This window comes from Zeus faber, assembly GCF_960531495.2.
Source record: "Zeus faber genome assembly, chromosome: 6".
Lineage (NCBI taxonomy): Eukaryota > Metazoa > Chordata > Actinopteri > Zeiformes > Zeidae > Zeus > Zeus faber.
Genome location: NC_137201.1, coordinates 34,893,608 through 34,904,509, shown reverse-complemented (window position 1 = coordinate 34,904,509; position 10,902 = coordinate 34,893,608). Strand labels below are relative to the sequence as shown.

The 10,902-nt window shown below is 52.3% G+C and overlaps 1 protein-coding gene across 1 annotated transcript; it reads right to left on the bottom strand.

The window, feature by feature from the left end:
- Nucleotides 1–965: 965 nt before the first annotated feature.
- Nucleotides 966–9,063, bottom strand: LOC307232103 (fibulin-7; the record flags this gene model as incomplete). Its single annotated transcript, XM_080002984.1, has 7 exons — nt 966–1,320; nt 1,402–1,537; nt 1,618–1,755; nt 1,968–2,097; nt 2,343–2,560; nt 2,847–3,000; nt 8,995–9,063. 7 exons carry the CDS (start codon nt 9,061–9,063, stop codon nt 966–968), a joined length of 1,200 nt encoding a protein of 399 aa, XP_079859110.1.
- Nucleotides 9,064–10,902: the final 1,839 nt, after the last annotated feature.

The window sequence follows — 10,902 nt, the reverse complement described above, 5'->3', positions numbered from 1 at the left end:
AAGTGAAATGTGACCTGTGACCTATGTAGGGGAACCAAATGGTAAATGTTCGCTGTGGGCCAGCATAAAAGAGGACGCCAGAGTTGCATTCAACAGAGAATCCATCCGGCTCGGTTCTCTCCCAGACCGTCCATGGCAAGTCTGGTCTGATGCTGTTCTTTTGTAATAAATCTATTATTTTACTCAAGTCAGCGTCAGCGGTCTCTCCTTCTTCATCAACACATCAAATTCATCAAGAAACTACACGTTTTTCATTTATTTTGACGGATTAAAAACAGAAATTTAACATTTAAAGTTTAGCTCCTCGTGGACTCAGAGGTCGTTCCCCCCAGAATGTCTCCATCACTTGGGACTGAAGAGCCTCCTCCTCTGGTTCGGGAGGTGGAGCCGCTCATCTGGGGATCCGAGGGTCGTCGGTTCCGTCCCTGGCTCCTCCTGGCAGCGTGCCTTGCTCAAGGTGTCCACTGACCCCCAAAGTGCTGCCGGTGAGCAGGTTGGATCATTGAAGTCTTATCTTCTCTTCGGACTACACCTGGAGCTCGTCTCGGAAGGGAATCGAACCCCCTTTAGCCAGAAAGCTTCTCTACCGACGTCACCTCTTCCTCCTGAAGGTTCATGAGTGAAAATGATCAAAACCGTGATGGAAAGAAACTTTGTTCTTTACTCCAGTGGCACTTGAAGTGTGTGTGTGTGTGTGTGTGTGTGTGTGTGTGTGTGTGTGTGTGTTCTAACAGAGCAGCGCCACATTCTCTGCGTTCCTCAAACCACAGTGTAACATGTTTTTACTGCGCAGAGATATTTTTACATCTTTTCAGAAGCTCAAACAAATCACTGATCTGAAGAATGTTCAGTTAACTGTCTGTCTGTCTGTCTGTCTGTCTGTCCGTCCCACCGTCAGTCTCTGTCTGTCTGATCAGTGCAAACCCTGATGAAAGCAGTCAGTCTTCCCGCGGTCGTCACGGGGACTAGAAGCCGTGCTTGGAGACGAACAGCGTCACCATGGTGACGTAGCGTCCCAGCGGCGTCTGTCTCTCCATCTCGCTCATCTCCACCCGGGCGTGCAGCGTCTGCGGGCCCTGGACGGGCGCGGTCAGCAGCAGGGTGCCTGCGGTCCGTCCCGAGCGCCGGACGCTGAACGGGCCCTGCCCCCCCGCCAGCCCGAAGCGCAGTGTGTCGCCCAGGACGCGCGACGCCGACACCCGGAACAGGACGCGGGGGGCGGACATGTTGGACACCAGCGACAGGAAGTGGAAGGACACGGAATTGGGCGCCTCGGAGCAGGCGGCGTCGCCCACCACGCAGGGGTTCCTCTCACAGCGCCTGGACACAGGAAGCAGGAGGTGAAGTCCAGGGTCCGGCTTTGGACCCAGCCACGGGGGTCTTAGGTGGGGGGGGTCTTACGTGGGGGAGGTCTTTATGTAAGTGGCGTTCCTGGTGGGTGGGCACTCCACCCGCACACACTGGAAGCCCCCGAAGGTGTTGACACAGACCTGGTCCTTGGAGCAGTCGTGGCTTCGCTGCTCGCACTCGTCGACGTCTGAGGGAAGAACAGCGGCAAACTGCGTCAGCGTCTGTAAACATGGCGGCCAACGACCCCCGACCCCCCCGACCCCTGACCTTTGCAGCCGCGGGCCCCCCTGCTGAGCGTGTATCCTCCTGGACACTCGCAGCGGAAGCTTCCTGGAGAGTTGACGCAGCGATGGACGCACAGACGCCCGGGCCGAGTGAGAGGAAACACCTCACACTCATTGATGTCTGACACACACACACATTGTACAGACACACACACAATTAAACCGATCTCTGCAGCATTTCTGAGAGTTTGCAAAACATCCAAATCAACAGAACTGAAACTTCCTCCTCCGCCCACCACCACCACCACCAGTCTGCTGCTGCTGCTGATGGTGGTGCTGGTGGTGCTGCTGCTGGTGGTGGTGCTGGGGCTGCTAGTGGTGCTGGAGTCTGACCGGTGCAGATGTTGTTGTCTCGTCCTGAGATGGTGAAGCCGACGTCGCAGCTGCATCTTGTGGATCCCAGGAAGTGAGTGCAGTGAGACGAACGGATGGAGGGAGGAGAGGAGGGCGGGGGGGAGGAGGAGGAGGAGGAGGAGGGTGGGGCAAAGGAGGAGGGGGGAGGGGGGGGAGTCGAGGAGTGTGAGGTGGAGGAAGAAGAGAAGGAGGAGGATGGAGCAGGACGGGGGAGAGGGGAGGTGCTGCGGAGGACTGAAAGGGGACACAAGATGTTATTCAGGACAGTACCAGTTCTGTTGTACTCCTGGACCTACTGTGTACTATACCAGTACTGTGGTCCTAATGGACCAACTATGTACAACAGAACAGTACCGGTACTGTAGTACTACTGGACTGGACTGGTTCTGGTTGTGACTCACTCCTGCAGAGGGGCTCCTGGCCGCTCCACTTCCTGGATTCCAGACAGACCCGAGTCCGAGGACCAATCAACTCATAGCCAGACTTGCACAGGAAGTGGACCTCGTGGCCGATGCCAAAAACCCTCCCCAGTTTCCTGCCATGGGCCGGGATCTCTGGCCTGGGACAGGAAGCTGTGGGACAGGACAGTGATGGGAAGTGTTTCAAAAGGGCGCCCCCTGTGGCCGTGAGTGGTACTGTAACATCCAGGTTTGATAGGAGAGAAAGAGGAAGTGAAGTTCCTCGCCCCCTACGGTTTGGAACCTCGCGTGACATCAGACGTCCCCCGTGAGGTCAGTTCACTACGGGACAATCGGAACGCTCCCTCTGAATCTCATGGAGCCTGAATTCAGATCGTCTTTGTGACATCACTTCCTACCTCTACACTGTACTGACCCCATGTTGAACCCTTGGACTCACGGTTCCTGCTGCGCAGCGCAACCGTGCTGTTGTGCAAGGCACCGAGCTTCTTCCTCAGAGCGCGTAGGCCGTGCTGGTACGACGCCTCATGGGACGCCAACATCTTCTCCACTTGACGCAGAGAGTTCTGCAGCTGCTGATTGGATGGACACTCCTGGAGGTGGGACAAGGACAGGGTTGAACCAATGAAGACTGAATACTGTCCAGATGACAGTTACTGTTCCGACGACTGTTACTGTCCCGACGACTGTTACTGCCCAGACGACTGTTACTGTCCCGACGACTGTTACTGTCCCGATGACTGTTAATGCCCAGACGACTGTTACTGTCCTGACGACTGTTACTGTCCTGATGACTGTTACTGTCCCAACGACTGTTACTGCCCAGACAACTGTTACTGTCCCGACAACTGTCACTGTCCAGACGACTGTAACTGTCCGACGACTGTCACTGTCCAGACAATTGTCCCTGTCCAGACGACTGTCACTGCCCGGACGACTGTCACTGTTCCGACGACTGTCACTGTCTGACTACTGTCACTGTTCCGATGACTGTCACTGTCCAGACGACTGTCACTGTCCAGACGACTGTTACTGCCCAGACGACTGTCACTGCCCAGACGACTGTTACTGTCCAGACGACTGTTACTGCCCAGACGACTGTTACTGTCCAGACGACTGTTACTGCCCAGACGACTGTTATTGCCCAGACGACCGTTATTTCCCAGATGACCGTTACTGCCCAGACTACTGCTACTGCCCAGACGACTGTTACTGCCCACACGACTGTTACTGTCCCGACGACTGTCACTGCCCAGACGACTGTCACTGTCCCGACGACTGTTACTGTCCCGACGACTGTTACTGCCCAGACGACTGTTACTGTCCAGACTACTGTTACTGCCCAGACGACTGTCATTGTCCCGATGACTGTCACTGTCCAGACAATTGTCACTGTCCAGACGACTGTCACTGTTCAGACGACTGTCACTGTCCGACTACTGTCACTGTTCCGACGACTGTCACTGTCCAGACGACTGTCACTGTCCAGACGACTGTTACTGCCCAGACGACTGTTATTGCCCAGACGACTGTTACTGCCCAGACGACTGTTACTGCCCAGACGACTGTTACTGTCCCGACGACTGTTACTGCCCAGACGACTGTCACTGTCCCGACGACTGTCACTGTCCCGACGACTGTTACTGCCCAGACGACTGTCACTGTCCCGACGACTGTCACTGTCCCGACGACTGTTACTGCCCAGACGACTGTCACTGTCCCGACGACTGTCACTGTCCCGAAGACTGTTACTGCCCAGACGACTGTTACTGTCCAGACGACTGTTACTGCCCAGACGACTGTTACTGTCCAGACGACTGTTACTGTCCAGACGACTGTTACTGCCCAGATGACTGTTACTGTCCCGACGACTGTTACTGCCCAGACGACTGTTACTGCCCAGAAGACTGTTTCTGTCCCGACGACTGTTACTGCCAGACTACTGTTACTGTCCCGACGACTGTTACTGCCAGACTACTGTTATTGCCCAGACGACTGTTACTGCCCAGACGACTGTTCCTGTCCAGACGACTGTTACGGTCCAGACGACTGTTACTGCCCAGACAACTGTTACTGTCCAGACGACTGTTACTGCCCAGACGACTGTTACTGTCCCGACGACTGTTACTGCCAGACTACTGTTACTGTCCCGACGACTGTCACTGCCAGAATACTGTTATTGCCCTGACGACTGTTACTGCCCAGACGACTGTTCCTGTCCAGACGACTGTTACTGCCCAGGCGACTGTTACTGTCCCGACGACTGTTACTGTCCCGATGACTGTTACTGCCGAGACGACTGTCACTGTCCCGACGACTGTCACTGTCCCGACGACTGCTACTGCCCAGACGACTGTCACTGTCCTGACGACTGTCACTGTCCCGACGACTGTTACTGTCCAGACGACTGTTACTGCCCAGATGACTGTTACTGTCTAGACGACTGTTACTGTCCAGACGACTGTTACTGCCCAGACGACTGTTACTGCCCAGACGACTGTTACTGTCCCGACGACTGTTACTGCCCAGACGACTGTCACTGTCCCGACGACTGTCACTGTCCCGACCACTGTCACTGTCCCGACGACTGTTACTGCCCAGACGACTGTTACTGTCCAGACGACTGTTACTGCCCAGACGACTGTTACTGTCCCGACTACTGTTACTGCCGGACTACTGTTACTGCCCAGACGACTTACTGTCCAGACGACTTACTGTCCCGACGACTGTTACTGCCCAGAAGACTGTCACTGTCCCGACGACTGTTACTGTCCAGACGACTGTTACTGCCCAGACGACTGTTACTGTCCAGACGACTGTTACTGCCAGACTACTGTTACTGCCCAGACGACTGTCACTGTCCCGACGACTGTCACTGTCCCGACGACTGTCACTGCCCAGACGACTGTCACTGTCCCGACGACTGTCACTGCCCAGACGACTGTCACTGTCCCAACGACTGTCACTGTCCAGACGACTGTAACTGTCCGACGACTGTCACTGTCCAGACAATTGTCCCTGTCCAGACGACTGTCACTGCCCAGACGACTGTCACTGTTCAGACGACTGTCACTGTCCGACTACTGTCACTGTTCCGACGACTGTCACTGTCCAGACGACTGTCACTGTCCCGACGACTGTCACTGTTCCGACGACTGTCACTGTCTGACTACTGTCACTGTTCCGATGACTGTCACTGTCCAGACGACTGTCACTGTCCAGACGACTGTTACTGCCCAGACGACTGTCACTGCCCAGACGACTGTTACTGTCCAGACGACTGTTACTGCCCAGACGACTGTTACTGTCCAGACGACTGTTACTGCCCAGACGACTGTTATTGCCCAGACGACCGTTATTGCCCAGATGACCGTTACTGCCCAGACTACTGCTACTGCCCAGACGACTGTTACTGCCCACACGACTGTTACTGTCCCGACGACTGTCACTGCCCAGACGACTGTCACTGTCCCGACGACTGTTACTGTCCCGACGACTGTTACTGCCCAGACGACTGTTACTGTCCAGACTACTGTTACTGCCCAGACGACTGTCATTGTCCCGACGACTGTCACTGTCCAGACAATTGTCACTGTCCAGACGATTGTCACTGCCCAGACGACTGTCACTGTTCAGACGACTGTCACTGTCCAGACGACTGTCACTGTCCAGACGACTGTTACTGCCCAGACGACTGTTACGGCCCAGACGACTGTTACTGTCCAGACGCCTGTTACTGCCCAGACGACTGTTATTGCCCAGACGACTGTTATTGCCCAGATGACTGTTACTGCCCAGACGACTGTTACTGTCCCGACGACTGTTACTGCCCAGACGACTGTCACTGTCCCGACGACTGTCACTGTCCCGACGACTGTTACTGCCCAGACGACTGTCACTGTCCCGACGACTGTCACTGTCCCGAAGACTGTTACTGCCCAGACGACTGTTACTGTCCAGACGACTGTTACTGCCCAGACGACTGTTACTGTCCAGACGATTGTTACTGTCCAGACGACTGTTACTGCCCAGATGACTGTTACTGTCCCGACGACTGTTACTGCCCAGACGACTGTTACTGCCCAGAAGACTGTTTCTGTCCCGACGACTGTTACTGCCAGACTACTGTTACTGTCCCGACGACTGTTACTGCCAGACTACTGTTATTGCCCAGACGACCGTTACTGCCCAGACGACTGTTCCTGTCCAGACGACTGTTACGGTCCAGACGACTGTTACTGCCCAGACAACTGTTACTGTCCAGACGACTGTTACTGCCCAGACGACTGTTATTGCCCTGACGACTGTTACTGCCCAGACGACTGTTCCTGTCCAGACGACTGTTACTGCCCAGGCGACTGTTACTGTCCCGACGACTGTTACTGTCCCGATGACTGTTACTGCCGAGACGACTGTCACTGTCCCGACGACTGTCACTGTCCCGACGACTGCTACTGCCCAGACGACTGTCACTGTCCTGACGACTGTCACTGTCCCGACGACTGTTACTGTCCAGACGACTGTTACTGCCCAGATGACTGTTACTGTCCAGACGACTGTTACTGTCCAGACGACTGTTACTGCCCAGACGACTGTTACTGCCCAGACGACTGTTACTGTCCCGACGACTGTTACTGCCCAGACGACTGTCACTGTCCCGACGACTGTCACTGTCCCGACCACTGTCACTGTCCCGACGACTGTTACTGCCCAGACGACTGTTACTGTCCAGACGACTGTTACTGCCCAGATGACTGTTACTGTCCCGACGACTGTTACTGCCCAGACGACTGTTACTGCCCAGAAGACTGTTTCTGTCCCGACGACTGTTACTGCCAGACTACTGTTACTGTCCCGACGACTGTTACTGCCAGACTACTGTTATTGCCCAGACGACCGTTACTGCCCAGACGACTGTTCCTGTCCAGACGACTGTTACGGTCCAGACGACTGTTACTGCCCAGACAACTGTTACTGTCCAGACGACTGTTACTGCCCAGACGACTGTTACTGCCCAGACGACTGTTACTGTCCCGACGACTGTTACTGCCAGACTACTGTTACTGTCCCGACGACTGTCACTGCCAGAATACTGTTATTGCCCTGACGACTGTTACTGCCCAGACGACTGTTCCTGTCCAGACGACTGTTACTGCCCAGGCGACTGTTACTGTCCCGACGACTGTTACTGTCCCGATGACTGTTACTGCCCAGACGACTGTCACTGTCCCGACGACTGTCACTGTCCCGACGACTGCTACTGCCCAGACGACTGTCACTGTCATGACGACTGTCACTGTCCCGACGACTGTTACTGTCCAGACGACTGTCACTGTCCTGACGACTGTCACTGTCCCGACGACTGTTACTGTCCAGACGACTGTTACTGTCCAGACGACTGTTACTGCCCAGACGACTGTTACTGCCCAGACGACTGTTACTGTCCCGACGACTGTTACTGCCCAGACGACTGTCACTGTCCCGACGACTGTCACTGTCCCGACCACTGTCACTGTCCCGACGACTGTTACTGCCCAGACGACTGTTACTGTCCAGACGACTGTTACTGCCCAGACGACTGTTACTGCCCAGACGACTGTTACTGTCCAGACGACTGTTACTGTCCCGACTACTGTTACTGCCGGACTACTGTTACTGCCCAGACGACTTACTGTCCAGACGACTTACTGTCCCGACGACTGTTACTGCCCAGACGACTGTCACTGTCCCGACGACTGTCACTGCCCAGACTACTGTCACTGTCCCGACGACTGTCACTGTCCCGACAACTGTTACTGTCCAGACGACTGTTACTGCCCAGATGACTGGTTTCACTGGTTAAATCATCCAACCTGCTGGTTTAACTGATTAAATCATCCAGCCTGCTGGTTTAACTGGTTTAACTAGTCCACCTGGATGTTCATTTGACATTTTTTTCCATGACCACATGCTGCTCTGAAGTTGTGGCTACGTCTGCACTCTGACGTCCAAAGTGCTTGAGTTTTGAGTAGAAAGAACAAGGCTTCTGGACTGGATCACATGCTGAGGGTTGATGACAACGTCGACTTCAACCTCTGTGGCTGCTGTAGTGTCACAGAGCATTGTGGGATACGGTCGCCAGTGTGGTGTGCAGTGTAGGTTATTTCACCAGATGTATGATGTCATCCTAGTCCTTACGTACAGCTTCCACTCTGAGGATGGCAAGTTAATATGTGACATCACACACAGCAGTGACAGTATTATGTACGTATGTGTGTCATATATATGTAGATGTACATTTATAGGCCACTATTGTACCAAGTACAGTTTGTACACTGTACATCTATGGATGACCTTTTCACCTTTTTGGCAAACCTTTCCCATTTTATGTAATTTCCATGTAAGTATAAATATACAATTGATATTGTTGACTTGTATGATCTCATTTTTAAGAATCTCAGGTGTGATTATCTGTTTAAATAAGCTGCTGTCTCAGTAATTCATACAATGAATATAAGACTATAAAAAAAACACCTTGATATACAAATATTAAAATAATGCACAAATAAGAACAAATTAAAGTGTTCATAGTATTCAAGTAGACTCACTTGCCCCCCTGCACAGTGCAGAAAGCAGATGAGCAGCAGAACGACAGCGCTCCTCATCCTCATCCTCATCTTCATCCTCATCCTCATCTTCATCTTCATCCTCCTCCTCATCTTCACCCTCATCGTTATCTTCATCCTGAGATGATGTTCAGTTTATAAACTGCATCAGATTCCAGCGTCTAGTCTCCTTCCAGCTGCAGCCTCTCTCTCCTCCGTTCTCTTCTCTTCTCCTTCAGACTGAATCATCTCTTCGCTTTTCGAAGCCACTTGCCAAATTTCTCTGGTGCCGACGCCCAGACGGCGCTTTGGGAGAAACCCTCTGAGTGTTGGAACACCAAGAACCACAACAGAAGCTGAATGTGAAGGAGAAGAGAAGACTTTTAATCAAATCCCAACAATGCAGCCACTTCTGGAAACGAGCAACTTTCCAACTGCCTCACAGGCTGAGGAATGCAGCTGTGCACCAATAACACGACTATAAGCTCTGTTCATATATAAACATATACATACACAGCATATCTGTATAAGCTGTCTGCGCATAATGAGGCTCAAATAACAGGAGTTGAACTGAACTGGTGCTGAACTGGGTCCAAGGGTCCTGGAGCGTACCGAAGATTGGACCACACAGCAGTTACACATCTTCGCTGTTAAATTTCAAGTAAGATGACAATGCCCTGGAGCAAGGCACTAACTTGCAGCGTCCTCCAGGGGGCACTGCTCAGCGGCGGACCAGAGATCAGAAAGTTTTTCTCTTCAGCTCCTCTCAGTGTCCTTGAGCAAGGCACCCAAACTCCAAACCGCTCCCGACCTGCTGGGTGGGTGTTCAAAGCCCAGACTGGGTGATGCCTTGCTTCACTGACCAGGCCGTCTGTGCTGGAGCTGCTTTGTTTTGACGTTTGAACCTTTATTTAAACAGGTTTCATGTCTCTGACTCCATGTTGCTATGACGACACTTTAGAGGAATCATCTTTTGCCAAAACGCGTCAACACCATACAACAAATATGAAGGAATTATTAAATAAATGCAATTTGTCAAGTCAAGTTTATTTGTATAGCCCTTAATTACAATACCGTCTCAAAGGGCTTCACAAACCCAGATGTCAAATAGAAATCAGAGGCATCCCCTGGTCTGAACCCTCATCCGGGCAGGACGACGCCTCCACGGGTGTGGTCCTCATCAGCCCAATCCAGGTAGCTCACAGCAGCCTGTGGACTTTTTTTTTACTTTCGAATCACTAAAAAGCCAGCATGTTGTGAGCGTAAGGCTCCAGATGTTACATAAGGTACCACTCTGTCAGTAAGACAGGAAGGTGCTAGGCCGTGTAGTATTTTATAGGTAAGTAGCAAATCCTTGAAGTCACATCTGAGGTAAACTGGGGGCCAGTGCAAGGTAGCCAGTATTGGGGTAATAATAAACTTTCTAGCCCTGGTCAAGATTGCAGCCTCAGCGTTCTGTACTAACTGGAGACTTTTAATACTGGACATGGGAAGGTCAGAGAGCAACATATTACAGTAATCTAAGCAGGATGTTACAGATGCATGGACTATGGTCTCATGGATAAAATGGATCGATCTTAGCAATGTTGCGAAGATGAAAGAATGCAGTTGAAAGGAGAGAGTGGGATCAAATATAACTCCTAAATCTTTTGCTGAGTTACTTTGTGTAATAGTACAGCAATCAAAGTTCAGAGTGGTGTCCTTAAACTGGTTCCGGTGTCTGGCAGGACCAATAACCAGCATCTCAGTTTGATCAGAGCTGAGAAGCAAGACATTACAAGACCTCCACTGTTAAATTTCAGGAAGACACGCCTCTAGGGTCTGACAATTGCATGGGTTAGTTAGTTCTCAGGGTGTGTATAGTTGGGTGTCATCAGCATAGCAATGGAAGCTAATTCCATATTTGGATGA